The 20872-nt window shown below is 42.6% G+C and overlaps 1 protein-coding gene across 2 annotated transcripts; it reads right to left on the bottom strand.

The window, feature by feature from the left end:
* Positions 1-2392: 2392 nt before the first annotated feature.
* CNRIP1 (cannabinoid receptor interacting protein 1) lies at positions 2393-13026 on the bottom strand. 2 transcript variants are annotated; one of them, XM_014254621.2, is made up of 3 exons: positions 12761-13011; positions 11964-12108; positions 2393-2839 (listed from the first exon to the last, which is right to left on the bottom strand). In XM_014254621.2, exons 1-3 carry the CDS (start codon positions 12937-12939, stop codon positions 2765-2767), a joined length of 399 nt encoding a protein of 132 aa, XP_014110096.1. In that variant the 5' UTR covers positions 12940-13011; the 3' UTR covers positions 2393-2764. The 2 variants fall into 2 exon arrangements, with proteins under 2 accessions (XP_014110096.1, XP_005525476.1); XM_005525419.3 differs by lacking the exon at positions 2393-2839 and adding an exon at positions 5965-7401 and having other exon boundaries at positions 12761-13026.
* Between the last annotated feature and the right edge of the window lie 7846 nt (positions 13027-20872).

The raw sequence follows: 20872 nt of genomic DNA, 5'->3' as shown, positions 1-20872 counted from the left end.
CCTCGGCAGTTAATTTTCTTTTACTGCAGCTGTGGGAATTGAAATAATGATAAAAATACAGAGGAGAAAACTTACCAGAGCTGGACATTTACTCTTGACTGGAATGACTAATAATTTGTACCTGCTCACTTTAAATGAAATCTTGTCTGAAAACTTGTAGACTATGGTTGAAACTATTTCAGAGACATCTTCTGATGTTCTTGAAGTAACTTAAAACACTGGTTTGCATCACCTATTGCAGATTGTACTAAAGCCTTGTCCTCCTTCCAGGAATTCTGCATTAAACAACAATTCTGCAATAAACAACAGGAAACTCAGAGCTGGTCTGAGATTTGACAGTTAACCCAATTTTTTTTCACTGCATCCTAAAGACCATTGTCACGTTTAATTTTTCATTTCCATTTTAATAAAAGCCCAGGAGGTGAGAAGGAGATGGGCTAAAACTGATTCCACCCTTTTTTCTCCTCAATTGAAATTCTTTGTTATGTAGTATAAAACTAGCTTGAATATTGTTCAGCAACATGAGCAACATGCTTGGCTTAGCTGAGCTGTGCCAACTTCTACTTGGAGTACCTCCTCTGATGTCTTGAGGAGTGCTGCTCCACAGAGTAATGATGTACTCAGTTGCTATGCCCTCTGTGTTGGAGGTATAAGGGCTTCCTTGCTTATTCCATACCATCTAACATGGTACTGCTTCTCCCACCCTCTTGGATTATTACATTAAAAGTTACTGAATGATTGGGGGCCTTGTATTTTGTAAATAGCCACTTACTCCAGAGCTTTCAAGGAAAACGAGTAGTAGATTGAACAGCAAATGCTGAGAGAAGAGAAAGGCTTTTCTGTCTCTCCATTACAGATGAAAGATGAGAGAGAGGGGATGTAGGTAGGCAATGACAGGATGTGAAACCTGAGAAGTTTGAGATTTGTATGAATCTGTGGAAAGTTACTGAAAGACACTGAGTTTAGCGAGCCAGAAGCTTAAAGCTACTTAGCAATAAAAGCCATGGGGAGTTCAGTAGGAGATTTTTCAGGTTAGGAACAGACTTTCTAGCAAAACTGAGAAGCATTAAAGTTGGCTGAGATGGAGACTACCAAAAGAGATGTCTTGGGAGTTCTCTGCTATTGTTACACTTTCATATGGAGACTCCTAGTGACTGTTTCCCCCAGTGCCTGTGCATCAAAAGCACACTCTGAGATTCTTCTGTCTCCTTCATGACTCGAAGCCCATGCCCCTCCAATGTTTTCCCTTTAGACATCTGGATGGAAGCTGGTGTCTCAGATTAAGACATGATTCCTCATGGATTTGTAGAATGGAGTATAAAGACAAAATTGTGTATTTAGCTGTCCTAGTCGTGGTTCTCCAAGAATAAAGGGCAGACTGCAAGGTGGCAAATAATCTCCTTTTCTTGAGCTGTTGGAACATCTCTCGGTTCTGGAGCTAAGTATATGGCAGCATTCCTTCTTTGCTTGCTTATTTGTGTTTCAGAGCTGCTGCTGGCATTGCAGGGCTGAAGCAGAAAGAAGTCAAAATTGATAGCTGCTTTTATTAAAAGAAAAAAAACCACAAAAAATCCTGCAAGAAATTTTTCAGCTCTGTAAGTTCATTCTACAAATGATTCTGTACCTGTTTCCAAGTGCAAAATGTTAGTTCTTGCTCCCTGGAGAAAAAGAAATGTATTTTCTAAGATAGGGTAAATGATCTGTAGAGGAAATCTTTTCACTGTATTTATAACAAATAAGCTCCCTGGAAGTGTTTCCTCAACGTCTTTAAATTATACTTAATCTGTATTAAAATTGTTAGGTCTAAATTCTTACAGATCTGTTTTAAGCAAGGGCAGTTCATTCACATTTTAGCATATTAGGGCAAATTTGTCTCTCCTGTTTATTCCATGTGTTTTGGTGGAACTTTGTACCAGAAGTGCATTTGGGACTTCTGTTTTCATACCCATCTACCTCTTATCTACCTTAAGGGTAGCAAAGTTCAGTGTAAACATTGTGAATTTAAAAATCAGGTAACCAGCACATTTATATCTGGCTATTACCTTGTCCTGATACACAAAATGTTGCCAGACTTGAACAGAATAGATGCATGATAACTTTTTTCTTTGTTTGTTTTAATGCTTTTTAAATTTTTGGAGAGTAGTCATATAGTTTCCATACTGAACAGGGATGACTTCAGTTCCGTTTTCTTACCCTGGTGTTTCCTACATTTGTTCAACTTACCTGTAGCATAGCATTGAGCCAGAGATGTCTCAGAAGCCAGAAGTGAAAATTATACAGTTAATTAAAAAAAAACTCCAACAACCAACAAATAAAAAAAAAGCCACCAACTCAGATTATATATTCTATGCACAGAATTGGCCACAGCTTGTTCTCTTCAGAAAGTCTGAAATGTGGAAGTGCCTTAGGTGAATGTGTTGGCATAGCAACTTAGTGAGCAGGAGGGTGCCATCCATCACAGTCAGAAGAGAGGGTATGTTGTGATATTGCACTACTGCCACTTGTTTGCAGATCTTCTGGGCTTCACAGTAAACTCATAAAGATTCAGTTCAAACTTCTGAGAACATTTGGTCCCTGTAGCACATTGACTGTAGCTTCATGTGGTTATTACTGACAGTGTTGTCACAGTCACTCCTGTAACAGCAGGCTCCCAACCTTGTCTTTAGTGTGCTGAGAAGGAGCAGAAGGTCCACTTAACCACCAGCACAGTTCTTGCCTTCATCATCATCCACTGATAGTTTATTATTTCTTCTCCCAGGATTGTTCAAAGGCTGCAGATCCTAGATGGAATACCAGGCTGTTCCTCACTATTGGAATAAAGGAAGTAGGAATGCCTGTTCTGGGGGAGGGAAACAAAGGTGTTACAGAGAGCATGCAAAGCACTTGTACATGGATAGCAGCATCAAGACTCAGTTTTATCTGAGTGAGGACAAACAGAATATCAGAGCCTTATACTTGGTCAATGCAGACATGCTGCTATGAATTTATTTATTTTTTATTTAATATTTTTTAGCATAAAAATAGTTGGAGAGGCTGTCTGTCATTGCTTTTAAGCTGTGTCTCCAGTGGAGATGTGTTTGTGTCTATGTGGTCATAGTGCAATTCACTGTGGGTCAAAAGATTACAGACTCCAATGGCTGCAGTGGGAGAACTCACAAAACCTTCCAGCAGAGACAGAGAAATGACACAGAGAGAACTGCTTTGTCTCTTCCTAACTTGATGCCACCTTGTCTTCCTAAGGCTGAAATCCAAGGCTCATAGGGATTTGAAGCCCTAAATCCTGGTATCAGGGAGAGGGGGGAAAGGAAGCAGTCCAAGGAATGCTGATGAAAGGTGCCAAGCATGCAGCAGGGAAGGCCTGTGGGCAGGAGTGTGTGTCTCCTGGCCAAAGGTCTGGATTAGCTGCACTAAAGGGGACTTCACAAGTCATCACTTGGGAGCTTTGCAGAGTTAAGGGAAAACGTGGATGTTGTAGGACTCATTATACTGCTCTTTGTGCTTCAGGGTTAACGTAGCTATTAAGGCAACATTCGCTGCTTTGAATTTTGAAAGTCATAGCGTTTGTTTCAGATCTCAGAAAGAGGTTAGCATTTACAACGTGCCACATCCTTATTTAATCAAAGCTTTGCATGAGGCTTTAGAGGAATGGAACACACAGCCCATACATTAAAATTTTACATAGCAAGTGAGGGCATTGCTCTTAACTAAGTGAAAAAGAACCTCTGCTGGCATGCAAAAGCCTTGTATTACAAAGCTTATGCTTTTATTGTACAGAAGTTCTGTTCACATCTTTTATACATTTTATAAATGAGGTCTTGTGATTCTTTGCTACTCTGGAATCAGTAACGGTCACTGCATTTGCAAACCAATGGACAGGGCTTCAGCTGAAGCCAGTAAAACCTCTTTACCATATGAAAGTAGAGCATGGAGACTTGAGGTATATTATTTCTGTTTCATATACTGTCAGAGGGTAGGAGATACCAAAGCCTGTAGTAGCTGCACTAAACACAAAGCATTGTGCAAAATCTAATGATCTAATACAAACCCTATGCAGGACCACAACTGTAATAATCATGACTAATAACTTGCTTTTGAGTCCTGTTACTCAGCAGTATCAAAGAGCTATCTGCTACCTCTAAATATAGATGAAAAAATGACACAAATATTTGGAATGTTAATTTCATTTTTCTTATGAAATTGACAGCTGGACACTTCATGACAAAAATCTTGAAGTCTCTCATTTATAAAACCTCCAGCTATGAGTGCTTTGTGGTTTCAGCTGGATGGTCAGCATTTTCTGACACATATATTTAATCCTAGTGTATTGTGTCCTGAATTATGGAGTTCTGTATAAAAATGGAAATATTAATTAGAAAAAGCCGTGTAAAGAACAAACTTGTCTGGAGATTTAAATGCTGCTGACTGAATAATGCATTGAACTGTCACAGCAACAGTTTTGTAGTGATTCAAATTCCATGAATATTCAACAGAGTTGTCCTGAATGAAAAAATTCAAAACATTTCTTTCCAGGGAACTGCTGAAGTTTTGGGTCTCCTTCACTAGGAGCAAATGTTTTCTTTGTTAGCAAAGCACTTGATGAGCAAGAGGAAGCTGATGGGACTATTTTGCTTTACCTGTGTGGAGCTGCTGGTATGGATACTCAACCAACATCATGTGAATAATCTTCTAATTAAGAATAATTCAAATCACATTTCTGTATGCCTAAACCTCACCTAGGGGAGAAGGATATAAGAGCCAATAAATGCCATTTACACCTTCCCCAGGGAAGAGATTAACCCATTCTCATCCTTTCTATCCCTGCTGCTGTCTATAAAAGGGGTGCTGCAATCCTGGGCAGCAATGTTCAGTCTCAGGATATGGGACATGTACAACACAGTTGCTCTTGCTGTTCTCTCCTTCCTTTTAAAAGCATCTTGCTCCATCTGCAGTCTTTTTCTTGAGCATCCTCTGACCTGAATTGCTACAGGAGCTTCTAGGTTGTAAGTGAAGACATGCCCTATTTGGCATTAATGTGGGCATGAGGATTTGCCTTAGGAAGGGTATGCTTCCAGCTGGCTGAGAATAACAACCCTCCTGTGCCAGGATTAGCTGGATTTATTCATTGCAGCATTTTTTTAAATGCTGGAGAGCTAGGACACTGTCGGTCTTACTTGTTTTTTATTAGGACAGAAGTTTGTGGATTTATGTGTCACATGTATTTCTTCCAGTGTGCCAGTGTGCATATGTGTTCATATGTACAAACATAATAAACCAAAGTAGATAAATTATTGCAGAATAAAATCACTTTTCTAGCAATGTAGAGACAGAACTGATTCACTACTATAAGTCTAGAATCATTAAAGCATGTTATCTAGAAACTTCTGCCAAAATGCTGGTAAACAGCACTTCTGTCTGAAATGCAGATTTCAGTTTGGTCAGTTTTTTCATTTTGAAGAATTCTCTCTAGGAAAAGTCTAGGAAAGAAGTTAATGGAGAAGATTATTTCTAGATTTTCATTTCAGTAAGATCTGCCCATATAATGTTGTCTTAGAGTGGAGATGCAGCTGGCTAGCTCACTGTTCCAGTGGTGCATAACATCAGTGTCACTGACAGTTCTTTTGGCTGTAGAAACCTCCAACTTTCAACAATCTCAAATCCTTTTTATTAATATTCAGTGCAAGAAAAGATTTCTTTGCTAATTCAATTCTGTCCTAAATCTTTACTTTTCACACTATATTACTGGAACTAACTGCATGTTAATAAGGTCTACATTAACCATCTGCATTTTAGCACAGTGGATCTGTGTGTCCTAGAAACAGTAGCTTTGAGTGAAAAACATAAGGTACTTTGGACTGTATTCTCAGAAAGCACTGGCTACATACCCTCTGCTGTCTGACTCTCTAAAACCACTGCCTTTTTTCATACAGTGTTTTCAGCTCATTTAGATGGCCATAGTAGAGAAGAAATTGTTTAGTTCCTTTATTACAAAGATCAAAAGTCATGTTTACCATTTACATACACAATTTACAAATTATTCACACAGGGAATAACAGATATGCAGGAACTGGCAGCTTACTTCAACCCAAGCTGGGGACAGGACAAGTGCAGTTGTTTCCTTGCTTCCCTGTCTTTACTGAAATAACAGATATGTCTGTTTTGTGTTGTCTCTTTGTGTTAAACACTGATCTAGTGTTTATGAAGCACCTTTAGTTATAACTATGCAAATGCTTACATGCTTATCTTTATTTGAAAGAGTGCAGTGCATGTATAAACATGCACTGGGATCTGTGTCCTTCACACTACTGAGTGTTTGTTGGTCAGAAATCTTGTCAATTAATACAGTGGTCAGGCTTGAAAATGTTGATTTGTAAGATTTAAATGATTCCAGCAATATGCTATTAAAATAAAAATGGAGTTTAATATCAGAACTCTTACTCTAAGAATTAAATTAAGTATAGCTGCTGTATCTCTCAAGGATACTGTATGATCTTAAGATAGGTCTTAGCCATGTTGTTAGATGTCTTGGATAACACAACTGGTTTATTGCTCTTCCTTCATCAGGTTTTATACCATTTCCTAATGATATTTCAAAGACTGGGAAACTTGAAAAAGAATCCTCTTTGAGAGATTTGGTAAATTAGCAAACTTCACAGAATATTTTACAGCACTTAACAAAAGGGAGAATGAGTTCCCAAATCACTTGGTATGAGAGCACAATACCAACAGTGCATTAGCTGCCATTTAGCTAAACATACAAATAACCATATTTTTAATTTTTGGTGTCCACTGGGAGGACAGTACAACAAAATGCATGAAGGAACACACCAATTTTGAAGCAAACACAAATGTAAATACAGAAATCACCAATGTGATGTTAATCCAAATTCTAAGCAATGAAGCAAAACACTTCACAAAAGTTGTTACATCTAGTCAGAATAATCCAAATACTTACAACAGTATTATGATATGACTTTCTACCCAGCTATCAGATATCCTTTACCATGAACCTTTCAGTATTCTCAGGGTGACAGATAAAGAACGTTGCAGATGCCGTGGTAAACTTAAAATACAGTAATAGGCAAATATTTTAGTGGCACCACCTGTATATACAATGTAGTTGTTGGAATCTTATGGACAAAGGAGTGTTACAGTATGCCTTGGTTAAGGCTTCTTGCTGGTTTAAAAGGTAGATTTCTCTTTAGGGAGATTGTCCAGCAGTATTGGTTTCCCATCTCTTCAGTGGAAGGTCTCTTTATTGATCCACATGAGACTGCGTGTTTCATTTGGTTTGCATTCGTACTCAATACTGCCAAAGCTGTTTCCCCATTGGCAATGATCCCGTTTGTGGTAGTTGTAGAATTTGACTTGCCAGACTGTCTCAAAAACGCCAATGTCATTAAACTGTGAGGAAGAGGGAATACCAGTGTTAGTCAGCTGATTATTTTGTTGGTTTCTCTCTCATCCTGAGAAATAACACTTGTGAAACTGCAGAACATAAAACACTTGCTATAAGGACTATTGTTCCTCAGATCAATAAATCAAAGACCTGTAAAACCTACTCTAGCAATCAGAAAGTCTTTTATGTGCAGCCATACATAAAACATGAAGGATCAGATTCTGCATGTACTGTTCTCTTGCACTCACATCTGGGATAGGTGAGGGAGTAAAAATATTCAAATTGCCATACAGATAAATGTTACTAACAACAAGAATCAAAGCCATAATCTTTCTTAAGATGACACAGCTTGTATATACTGCAGATCATGTACCAGTGATCTGCAGTGATACAGACCATCACTTTACCTTTATACCATACCTAGAGGCTGCAGTTGGGATTGGGAAGATTCTTCTTTTCTTAGTCTGAAACATTTAATGTGTCTGCATTTTGGAGTCTTGTGTCTGCAGTGTTCTTGACTGAGATGTGTGGTTCTTACTACTTTCCTGGGATCCTATTCCACATTTGAAATGAGACATAAGCAAGGGAAGTTCTGTGTGCATATTTGTAACTGCTAGTTGGACTGTGATAGTGCAGCTGAGTAATAGGAGCTAGTAAAGACATAATCAGTGTGCTTACCAGGTAAGTTTCTAATGAAGTGAAGTAGTGAGACATTGACTTTAAATTGTCTGTGCATGCAGCCTTGAAGTGAAGGAGACTATGGCTATAGTATGTTCTGTAAAATAATGGTGTTTTTCTTCTTTAAGCCACTGCTAGACACCTGTACAACATCAGAAAAACCTCAGTGAGGTTGTCAAGCATAATTTATGATTTCAGTTTTGGTAATGGAAATGGTAATGGAAAATTTGAGTTCCTATGCCTTGAGACATTGCAGAGAATCTCAAGTGTGAAGCCTGTGTGTATTGCCATTGGTCCCAAGCCAGTATGGCTTGTTGATTGTGTTACGTTGTTAGAAGATACTAAATAGTGAATTTAGTGCTACTGAATGGCGCCATTCTTCTGTATTTTTTTCCTTTAAGTATTTCCATCACTCACTTTAATGACAGCTTCTTCACTTGACTGTTTTCCATTCCTATCATGTGCCTGGGAGCTGATCTTTGATCATCTGCCTGCTATAATCACACTTGCAAAGTCAGTATGAAAGCCCTTTCACAGAGAAATTGTTCCTGATTTACAAGCAGAGTCTCCTGTATTCAGATTTTTCAGAAGGACACATTTGTTGTTGTTTTTTCAATACAAGATGTGGTTTGTACGGTTCTGGTGTGTGGCAGACATTACTTTAAACCTTCCCTCCGCCCACTGTAGTAAGTTAAATTTAGCCTTGACAATAGCAGAAGTTGCTGTGTCCTGTAAGTGGAGGGGTTTTATTCAGCTCCAGTTACAAGTGTTACCTTGAAGGAGTAACTGAAACACTTCTGCCACTTCCTTTGACTAGGAAAGAATCAGATGGACAGGCTATTTTATCTCTCCCAGCAACTAAAATCTTAATTAGGGATTTTATTTTTAATCAATCATCTTTGATAGTACATGATACACTCATAATGCATGACAGTAAAGGTTAAGCACATTGGATATTAATGTACACAGTCCACAAAACTCATCAGAGGGGGAGCATCAGCCATGCTCAGAGTAGAAACTAACGAAGAAAAGGCATTTCTAATAACATTTGTAGAAGGTGTTATGACATAGGAGCAGCATTTCATTTCATTAATGTATGAAGGATCTGAATTTCAAAAAGACAGATGAAGAAAGAAAATTTAGTTTTCCTTCAATGACCCAGTTTGCTGAGCTACCCTGAGTAAGTTTGTCTGCTGTGGGTTTCCAGGAGAAGGAAAAAATTAATTGCAGAGCTTTTCTACTACCATGTGCCTCCCCCAGCCCAGTACTTAGCATACACAGAAGCTTTGTGGTGTGATGAACATTCTGCATCCTCAGAGCTCCCCTGAATTCCCATGGCTCCTGCAGCTGAATCCTGGCTGCTCCACTGAGCTTGTATATGGGCATCCCCAGGGAGGAAGAACAGCCCTACTCTTTGCAGGTCAGGCTTCAGGTTAAGTGTATTTCCCTGTCTGCTCTTCTCTGTCATCTGGTGCTGTAGGAGTAGTTATTTAATCACTCCCTCTACATTTGCATGCTGAGATGATTTGATAGCTATTACTGCAAATAGAGTTCTAGCTTCTTTATTCAATCTTAGACTAGTCTGATCAAGAATAAAATTAGGCCCAAAAACAGGCTTCTAACTTAGTTTACACCATTTGCCAGACAGTTTATCAGTTTCTGGATAGTGTGCATGATTGACCAGTCAGGTAATAGAAACAGATAATCAGATTCTGGAATTCAGAAACAGGATTGTTGTTTAACATGTATAAACTCTGGCATGTCTACTAGCCAATTAATATAGCAACACAAAGAATTATCTGCTTAAAGTTTCAAAGCAGATAAGAAGGAAGTTCTTATGGACCTTTATGGACCATAAGTCATTCAGACACTAGATGGGCAGTATCAGACTAGTTTTTGAATGCAGGACTGATCTCACAATCTATTTCTAATGTGAAGTCAGTTTTTCTGCCTCAAATACTGTCCTTACCACTGCAGGATGCATCAGGATTCTGTCTTTTCTAGAAAAGGAAGTGGAAGCAGAAGTTCCTCATAGCTGAAGGAAGCAAGAAAATTTAAAGCTATTTGCAATGAGCTCAGTTTTGAAGATTCAGAAAGTAGGTATTCAAAGTAGTTTTCAGACTGGGGTATCTGAGACTTGTTCCCTAAATCTTTTACAGCTCTGCTTAGCTAAGCAGCTAAATGATGAGTTAAACATGTAAATCCTTATTGAGATGCCTATGTTTAATACTTAAAACTATCAATTCTGGGTATCTAAGTCTCTACTGATCAACCTATCTATCAAGATCAGTTCCTAAAAGGAATTGAGGACCTGCTTAATGCTTGAAAATCCTCTTAGCTTCATGGTTAATATCTCAGGATCTGATCTGTAAAAGCAACTCTTCAGGCAAATATTGTGGCTACTCATTCTGATGCTGCAACAAACCATGTCAGGGCTTGTAAATGAAAATCAGACTCTCCTTACATTTCAATCGTGATTTGACTTGGTTTCCTCCAAAGGAAAAGTTAAACTTCTAGGTTTTCAGAGTTCACTTCAGTGCTGCACTTAAGGGTAAAGGTGACCATCAAAATAAGGATGCCTTAATCAAAGCAGATGGTTTTTTGGGAATGTTGTCCTTTCTCCTCCTATTACAAGGTACAACGATCAACAGTGGCATCCAGCAGTTGTGTTCAGCTTGTTGTGAAATAATACTGTTTGGTTTTCCTGGGTGTTAAAAGGAGATGGTTGCATATAGAAATGATAAATGTAATACTCCATACTAGTCTTAATAACATAAGATTATGAAATAGTAATGTGATGTGGGTCTCCAAAATTAAGTCAGGCACACTGTAATTATTAGAAACACCAAATGGAAATGTTACAGTTCTTACTCAGGAGGGGATTACTATACTAAACTATGATTCCAGAAAAAAAATACTGAAGACCAGCATGAAATCTTGTGTGCTGTAAGCAAATGTCATAAAATGCTGAAATCTGGTGGGCTTGCATAAGCTGGAACAGACTCTTAAGAAAGCTTCAGATGAAGATGGCTTACTGCCCTGATTCCTTTTTTTGGTACAGAAGATATGGAATAAACAGCAGGAATCTCTCACAACTATAGTCAGGAGAAGGAGAAAACAAACTGCCAAAACTGAGCATACCACCCAGAGTCCTGTGGAAATCTGCCTGCTGCTCTTCTGTCAGCTCTGCTGCCTTGTGGGCTGGAGCTTTTGTCATCTCACTTTGGGGCCATGGAGCCTCTCTTTATGACTGGGGAGAGGATCGACTTAAATATGAACTTAGGTTCGTGGATGCAGATAATGGAAACATATGGGAAAAGAGAGAAAACAGCCTTCTCTTGTTGTTCTCTTGCATGCTTTTAGTCTCTGGCAGGTCCTCAGGCATGCTGAAGGTGACAGATGGAAGGGGAGAGCAGTCACCCCTTGTGCTTGGGGCATGCTCTGCACTAAAAGAAATGGTGCTGCCAGGCAAAAGAGGGTCCCTGTATGCCAAGGGATTGGATTTCTGGCCACGAACCTCTGGGAGCTGCCTGATATATGTATTATGTCCTGTAGAAGGGGTGGGAGGTTCAGCTCACAGTTCTTTCTGCTGCAGCACCCCAAAGGGTTTTGCAGGTTGTCCAGGGGTGACAGGCCCCTAAACCAGGACAGAGGTCTCTAGAAAACCTCCTCCTTCTTCCTTGTCCCTGTTGTTTTCCTGGGAGAGAAGGCAGCAGGACTTGTATTTTCCAGCTATGTTCTGGCCAGTGACCTTACTGACACAAAGCAAAGAGGAAGGCAGCAGCTGTGATCAGACTTTGCCCTGGAACATTTCACCACACTCTCTCTGGGAGTCAACCCCCTGCTGCCCTCCCTTGTCCTCTCGTGCCAGGCTTGGAGAACCACATACCTGCATGTTGACTTGGATGGGCTGTCTCTCCCCACTTTTGGTATGGGGCACCCCTTCCGTGTCGTAGATCCCTGTGTAAGAGGCCACCTGTGCATCCCGTGATTTTTCTTCCAGTGGGACATTGACACCGCCGATGCCCATGGTCCTACAGAAAGAGAGAATCCAGCCTTTCAGCCCTGAATTCCCCCTTCCTTGGCAATTTGGAGCCAGCACGTGGGTTTGCAAGCCTGGTAGCCTCTGTGCTGGGAAAAAGCTTCAGGGATTTTAGCAGGCCTGCCTGTGCTGCTGACTCACTGGGGCTCCTGAAATATGTCAGGGCTCTGCAGTCACCCAGGGAAGGAGTAGCAGGGAGAGGCAGGCGGGATCTGATTTCGAATGGATAGGGAGAGGTTAGTCGAAGCTCTTCTGCGGGGCTGCGCCTCCACCCAGAGCTGGTTCCCCATCTGGTCTCGGCTTTGCCGCGCCGCAGCGAGGCTGGGGCACTGTGTAGGAGGGGTTTCTTCCTCCAGCGAAAACCGCGGGGAAGGAGGGAGAAAAGGAGCTGGGCTTGAAAAAGCTCCGGGAGAAGGTGGGGAGGGAGAGGGAAGGCAGCGACTCCCAAGCGTGGCCGCCCCCCCGAGCCGGCCAGGCGGAGCACTGGGAACAGCTGGCCAGGGACCCAGAAACGGGGAGGGAGAAATCACGGAACCCCCGCGCTGTCAGCCTGCCAGGAAAAAACATTAAACGTCTAAAAATAAAGCAGCGGGGAGGGAGGGGAGGCCCGGGGGAGCCGCCCTGAGGAGGACGGCTGCACTTACGTGGCCTGGACGGTGCCGGGTCGGAGCGACACCTCGATCTTGTATTTGGCCCCGGTCAGCAGCTTGATGGTGCGGTTCTGGCCGAAGCGCTGCCCGTCCACCTTGAAATACACGGCCCCGTCGTTGGGCTGGATCTTGAGGGAGACGCTGATTTTCACGAGGCCGGGGATGTCGCCCATCGCTTGCGGCCGGGGGGGCCTGCGGGCTCTGCGCGCGTCTCGCCCCCTCCGAGGAAAGGCGGCTGGCCGGGAGCGAGGGAGAGGAAGAGGAGGAGGGAGAAGGAAGAGGAGGGGCTGCCGGATCCCAGCCAGCCCAGCCCTTCCCAAAAGCAGCGGATGAGATGCTTGATTATTTTCCCTCCCACTAATCGCGGCGTAGCATCTGGGCGGTTGATGCGTCTTTTTTTTCCCCCCCTCTTCTTCTTCCCCCCCCCCCCCCCCCCCCCCCCCCCACTTCATCATCCCGCCCTATATCCCGGTTTGGGGGACATTTACAGCTGCTCAGATTGCAGCCGGTTTCCAGGGAGTTAATCCGGCCCCGATTACTGCAGCCGTAATCCCGCGTTTCGTCCGGAGGAAACGAGAGGGGCCCGGGCCGGGAGCCGCGTTCAGCACCACGGACAGCGGCGTGGGCAGGGCGCGCTCCGCGGGGTCCCGGCTCGGGGAACCCCCAAATCACCCCTGATCCCCTCACCCGAGGGGAGCCCCCAAATCACACCTGATCCCCTCACCCGAGGGCAGCCCCCAAATCACCCCTGATCCCCTCACCCGAGGGGAACCCCCAAATCATCTCTGATCCCCTCACCCGAGGGGAGCCCCCACAAATCATCTCTGATCCCCTCACCCGAGGGGAGCCCCCAAATCACCCCTGATCCCCTCACCCGAGGGGAGCCCCCAAACCACCCCTGATCCCCTCACCCGAGGGGAGCCCCCAAATCACCCCTGATCCCCTCACCCGAGGGGAGCCCCCAAATCACCCCTGATCCCCTCACCCGAGGGGAGCCCCCAAATCACACCTGATCCCCTCACCCGAGGGCAGCCCCCACAAATCATCTCTGATCCCCTCACCCGAGGGGAGCCCCCAAATCACCCCTGATCCCCTCACCCGAGTGGAGCCCCCAAATCATCCCTGATCCCCTCACCTGCAGAGAGCCCCCAAATCATCCCTGATCCCCTCACCCGAGGGGAGCCCCCAAATCATCCCTGATCCCCTCACCTGCAGAGAGCCCCCCCAAATCATCCCTGATCCCCTCACCCGAGGGGAGCCCCCAAATCACTCCTGATCCCCTCACCCGAGGGGAGCCCCCAAATCATCCCTGATCCCCTCACCTGCGGGGAGCCCCCACAAATCACAACCCGATCCCCCACCTGGGAAATGCCTCCCAAGGGTTGATGGAGCCCTGTGGGGTGGGCTGAAACATCTGTGTGGTGGCACGGAGGATCCAGAGCTGCCCGAGAGTGAGGGGAGGGCGGACAGCAAAGACGTGGTTTTCTGTCTTTTCTCTCTCCCGGTGCAGCAAAAGGTTTTGTTGAGTCACCATGCCTGGACTGAGGGTCATTGTCTTTTTCCCTGAGGTCAACAGTCAACATCAGCAGGCCAAGGTTTCTCTTGGGATTATTTTAATCACTTCATTGCAATCCTCTTATTTAAATAGAAAAAAAACCCATACACTGTAATTGCACTCCAAGATCAGAATCTCACTTCTTTAAGTGTGATACTTCTCTTTACTTATGGCTGGTGCTGTTTGTTCAAGAACAAAGATCTTTGAAACTGAACTATGTACCTGTCTCAGACTGTCTCTTTCCTATCTATCAGAGATTACTTTTAACCCAGGCAGGTTTCTGCCTCTTTTCCATTCTTTTTTTATTTGTTCTTGATTGCTGTTAAAACTGCAGCATCCTTATGTCTGACACAAGCTTTGGACTACAAATACATTTTTTGCTTGGACATTATTGCAGAGTTAATGGTTTTCTTAGGAGAATTCCATAGGTCCATGCTGCACTGGACCTAACCTGTTCTTTGTTTTTCTAAGGCTGGAGTGTACATGTGGTGGTGTAATGTAAACTAAGCCAAATGGTAGATACAGCAAAGCCCAGCTGCATTTCCTTATGCATGCAAGTTATTCAGTAATTTAATTTTTTTTTAAATTTAATTAAATAGTATTGCTGAAAACCTCTAGAAAAAAAAGCCAAACTCCAAAAATCCTACTGGATATCCCTTGTTTAGGGATCCAGCTAAACACAGGCTTCATAATGCGTTCAGCCGTTCAGGTTCCCACAAATATAGGGGCAGGATGTGATCCCTGCCTCTCAGAAGGGTGTATCTCTGCAAAAATACTAAACAAACAAACCAAAAATAAACAAACACACCCCCCCCAGTGCATTTCTCCTTATCTCTTTTCCTCACTGCAAGAGAAATCCCATTTTGCATTGCAGTCTACAGAAACTGCTGCACTTTGTGGCTTGTAGGAAGTTTTGCCCGCAGTAAATCCCCCTTCTGTAAGTTTAAGTGTAATTCAGTATGAAATCACAGAGGCCTAACCTGTGGGGAATCTGATACTGTCACTTAAAGTGGTGTGTGAAGAATAATGGCCATTGCCAGGGATCAGTTTTACTTGCTTCATGGGCCAGACATATCATGTTGTAGTAAATTGTGTGTAGCTGAAGATATTGATTGCAATTAGCTTCCCAAGTACATGAGAGGTCAGATCTATAGCCAGGGTTTTTTTCCCTTATTATTTCTGCCTGAATGATTATCTTTCTATGGACACAGCTCAGACTTCATCCCTGACAAGTACTGGGAAAACACGAGAGAAAACTAAAAAAGCATCATGTTATGGAATGTGTATGCATAGTAACTGTCTTACCACATGCAAGGGCAACATGGTGAGAGTAGAACATTTATGAAGAGGAAATTCTTAATTTAGGCAATTACTTTCTTTTGATTGATCTAATAACTTCACTTGTGTTAATACATTTACATATCTGATCCCACCAGATGCCCTTTACCAGTATAGATCAAGGGGAGGGGTTGCCTTTGCTAAGTCCTTCTGGGAGGTCAGTTTTGTTGCTGCCCACCTGGGGCTGCCCTTGGGCCCAGTTTTAGCTCAGCCCAGGTTTTTGTGCCCTTCCTGAATTAAGCTTAGTTCGGCTCTTCTCCAGCTGTGCCACAGACAAATCCAGCCATGGATGCCCTTGATCTCGCTCTGCATCTTGAATACCTGGTTTGACCTCAGCCCATCCAGATGGAGGTGCTTGGTGCTGTGGGATGGGCCCTGGCTAGGGAAACCCAGGCCCTTCCAGTCCCCATGGGGATTTTCTATGGGTCCCAGATCTCAGGCTGCTACATTGCCTGATGTTAATTGCTTGATATTCTGTGGGGAGCAAAATACCTGAAGGAAGAAGGAGTTGGTGTGGTGTTTCCAGGAGAACAGAGCAAACATGCTGACATTTACAAGATTCAAAGTTAAAGAAATCTTCACAGACTTAGGACAAAGTCCTATTTCTCCTAAGCCACAGCAGCAGTTTGCTTCTGGGAACAAAAAGATAAAATTGTGTCAATTCCTTCATTCTTTACACCTACACTTGAAGGCTGGGGCTACAATATTTAATGTCTTTGTAAACTGCAAAACTCTTCTTCTGTTTTTTTTGTTTGTTTGTTTGTTTGGGGGGGATTTGTTTGGTTTTGTGTGTGTGGGTCTGTGTTTTGGTTTGTTTTTTTCAGTCCTTCAAATCTACTTTTCATTCCCCTGGCAGCTGAAGCTTCCCAGTCTGTTGTGTGGAGTCAGCAAGGTACATTAAGTTAATTCCCTTCCCCTGGGGTAGGAAGATTGGAGCACTCACCTATGACCTGGCCAATGCCTCAGTGCTTTTGAAGGGAGTGGTGAGTGAGTTGTAGCCAGCAGTTCTTTTTCTTCCTAAAACTGTGGAAGTCTCACACATCTCACAGGATATGTGAGCTACATACAAGTTACATGCTCCACCTTTTTCTTGTACATAGACCTTCCCTGCTGCATCAACATAACCTGCATGGATCACTGATGGGGAACTACTGTAGGGGAGAGGTGAGGGTGGATGTGCTCAATGAAAGCTAGGAGATAACATGCAGATGAACCATGACTTATGCTTTTTGCTGGTCTAAATTATCTAGAAAACATTCTGGAGAAATGTGTTTGGTCTCTTGATTGCATCTACTCGATTTGATCTCTCTAAGCATAATATCTCAACTGCATAAGCTTTTAAGTATTTACATTTATGCAGACCTTTCCACTAATGCATTAATCCTGGTGCAAAGCTCAACAATCACTACATATGTAAAATGTACCTTGAGGCAGAACAAGATGGTTCATTAAAGATGGCCAAACCATTCTAGGGTGACATGTAATACCTGTATTAGCCTTTTCATGCTTGCCCCTCTTCGATTAATTCCTTAACACATTGCTAGATTTGGAAATGTTGTGGTTTGGGGTTTCTTTTCAAGAAGGACATGCAAAGCTACAATCTCTCAAGCACTAAAAATAGCCGTATGTTTGATTCTGTATGAAGGGAATTGTGCTAAGACTTGCACCTGCCAGCTCTCAATTTAAAACTTTGATTTTTTTGAGCCCTCTGCCTCTGTGCAGAAGTGAGAAATGTTTTTTACTGAAATATCAGCTGGACAGTTTTTCTCTTGTTTGGAAATCACTTGTGTGCATAATTTTTCCCATACAGACAATCATTTTGAATTTACAACACTTGTTATCATTTCCCCTGCAAATGCAGCTTGATTTGCTGTAGTGACATATATTTATGGAGAGGTCATGTGTTTTGTTGCAGATCAGGTGGGCTTATGGAATTTACAGTGCAGCAAACATGTTAGAACCATCTGCAAGGGCTTGTGGAGCAATGAAGCTGGTGTAACTGAGAATCTTGCCTTCCAGTTTTTGGTATAAACACTTCTTAGTCCCTCAGGTAGATCTCTTGCTCAGATAAATGTGGCTGATCACCTTTTTCTTTTCTCAATGCTTGTAGGAGCTCGTATTCTGAAGCAGCGGAAATAAAGCAGAATTTTCTGAAGAAATACTGCAGTAAGTTCTCCTGTACAAGAACAGCAAACTGAGCTAAGATTTTCAGTTCTGCTGCAGATTGTGATATTGTGACAAATTCTGCTCATCTGACACCATGCACCTTTCCCTACTTGAGACAGAAATGGAGAGGACATAGTAAGTTACAGCAGGTTTCCACATTGCAGGTTATCTTCTCTTTCTGACAAAGCTCTTCCTCCCCTCTGTGGAGAGGTAAAAGAAATACAGCTCTTCCTCTCTCTTATGCCCAGTGCTGCCCTTCAGAAATGGCTGGACAAAAAAGACCCACATCCACAGTCCACACTCCCTTGCACCTACACAGCCACTGTGAATTTAAGGACCATTTTGCCTCACATGAATGATTCAGCTCCATCAGCATGTTTCTGTCTGGGGAGAGATGAACTGCTGATTTCCCTGCAGTGGTGTGTGATAAATGAAACCAAACCTCAGCGTGAAAGGAGTGTACCAGACTTGTACAATGGAAGGGCAAAAGGACCAGCTGAGCTTTGAAGATGAAATAGAAACAATATAGAGAAGTGTTCTGAAAGTGGTTGCCTTCAGCTAACATTAGATGGAAGTTATTTTGTGTTTTAACACTGAGTAGAGTAAGTAGTAATGGTAAATTCTGGAGCCTTTGGCTAGGAGCCACTGTGTTTAGATTCACATTTCATACCTCCTAAGACTTTTCATGCAGGTAAGTGAGAAAAAGGAGCTTTTGTGAAATTGTGGAGTCAGCATCCTTTTCTGTTTTCATTAAACCACTTTTTTTCATATTTCCCTTGTCATCTCATAACATCAATTTATTGTGCAGGGCCCTGTCATCCTGATTCAGCACAAACACTGAGTCAGCAGGAGCAGGCAAGCAGGAAAACCTGTGGAAAGGATGCCTGCAGGGAAGAAAATTCTGGCAGGTTCTTTTGTCTTTGCTCCCCATAAGGCCTTCCAGCTGGGGATGGGGCTTCCTTTCCTCAGACCCAAGGTGGGGGAGCAAAATAGAGACAGAAGAAAAAACTAACTGTGATGCTTTTCTCGGTCTTTAATCATAGCTCCAAGCTCTGAAGCATTATGTCCTCAAGGCAGATAATAAAGGGATAATTTGGCTTCCAAATTACACTTTAAGTGTTACTGTTGTCTGTGACCTGTATTTTTGGTTTATCTGATTGGAGAAAAGAAAAAAATTGTATCTTTTCCTGATGATAGAAGCACTGAAATGAAAGGGAAGGAAACAATCTACCTTCTTAAAGCAAAAATAATTAGTGACCAAAAAAGCCATTGTAGAGGAGGACTCTATAAGCTCCTCAGTCTATCAAACATCCTTTTAAGACTTATGGGGGATGAACCCATGTGACCATCACAGAAATATAACTCAGAAATCCAGTTATATTATCTCTGCTCTGGGAATCAAGAGCATCTTCAGTTCATTCCAAGTCCTGGACCTGATAGGCAAATTTTCTACTGTAAATGTTAGACAAGGCTTTTGATCACTTTTTAGTGGTAAATTTTTATGTTTTAGTTCCAAGGGCCATGAAGTTTTATTAGCTCTGTTTGAGTTTCTGTCTGTCATAATTTTTAAATCTGTTTGTTGAATTCAAGTATGCTTCACATCCAGAGAATATATGGAATCTTTGATTGGCAAACTGATGGATGATTGGCTTCATCAGCAACTAGTGCCTTTAACAGCAATAAAATCCTTACAACAGCATGATTTACATGAGCAAAAGAACAATGTACTGGGACAGCAGGTTTTAGAAACCCCAAACAACTTAGTGATAGATGAAATCATCACAAAAAGGTGTGCTTTGGACAGAATGCACTACAAAGTGTTTAACCTGAGACAGGTGGTACAGACAGTGCTCTGCCTGCAGAGAGACTAGATGTGTCATTTGGGCAGCAGCTAGTTGAGAAAGGGAAAAGGAAAAGGAAAAAGGAAAAGGGAAATGGAAAAGGAAAATCTCCATTCAGACAGTGAGGAGAAACACCCAGCAGTTGGGAGGGTGTGAAGCATTGATACACATAATCAAGGAAGGAGTGGAGTCTAATCTGTGGGAATACCCCTAAATAGGCGTCAGTGAGGAATGTCTAGAAAAGGTCTCTGAGGGCTCTTCTGACTCTTTGGTTCTCTATCACAAGTCTTCTGAGTAAGACTTCCTTCAGAGTAAAGGCTGAGACAGAGAGTCATATGGAGAACAGGAATTTCTGTCTGTGAAAAAAGTCCTTGTTTAGGGATCTTTACACTTGTCACTCAGAGGTGACAGATGGAGTCACCCTGGGCTCAATCATCACTTATCTGAATGAGCTTAGCTGCAAAAGTGACCTGGAATCTTGTGCTTGGAAGAACACAAAAGGCTGCTTCAAGATACTATGAAGCAGCCTCTTATCGCTTCCCATATACCCCCACTTTCTTCCATATGGGGAAGAGGGATTGTGACTCTAGTAGTTATAAAAAAACTATGGATTTGCCTTGTCTTTTCCCAAATAAAGCCAAACAAGCTCTGCAGCAAGTAAGAGATGCTTGTAGGAAGCATTCTGTGGACAGTGCTTTATGTAATGCACAGGTCTAATCCATTTGTGCCTATTTGGCAGCTGACGTCTTTGGGGGAGCCTCAGCACCAAAATCCAAAACCTGATCAAGTCTGATAAACAAATTTCTTATCTCAGCAGAGGGTGCATCCTCCTTAGCCAAGTGAGGCTCCTCCACCTTCCTGCCAGGCTCCACATGCTTGCCCACTGGGAGCCAGATTTGGAAGGCAGGGTGAAGTGAAAGCAGTGATGCATTGGAAATCTGTCTCTGAAATCATTTGGCATGCAGCAGGCAGCAGCACCGTGCCCTGATTGTTGTTTTGCTAGAGTTCATGTCTTTGCAGAGCAGGCCCAATTTCTTGTGACTGAACACTAAAGCACTTATTTAATTTCCCAGGATTCTGCCATGGAGGCTGGCTGTATTTGATAGGGTGGGGTGTTTGGTCAGGCTGTTGCCTGTGCTGTCAGAGACAGGCTATAAATACACACGTGCTTCTGCATTTCCCTATCTCTCGCTCTGTAAGAGGAAA

This window comes from Pseudopodoces humilis, chromosome 3 (assembly GCF_049639895.1).
Source record: "Pseudopodoces humilis isolate 2021_Gansu_Grassland_sample_001 chromosome 3, ASM4963989v1, whole genome shotgun sequence".
NCBI lineage: Eukaryota > Metazoa > Chordata > Aves > Passeriformes > Paridae > Pseudopodoces > Pseudopodoces humilis.
The sequence above is the reverse complement of the archived record's forward strand: the minus strand, read 5'-3'. Positions and strand labels throughout refer to the sequence as shown.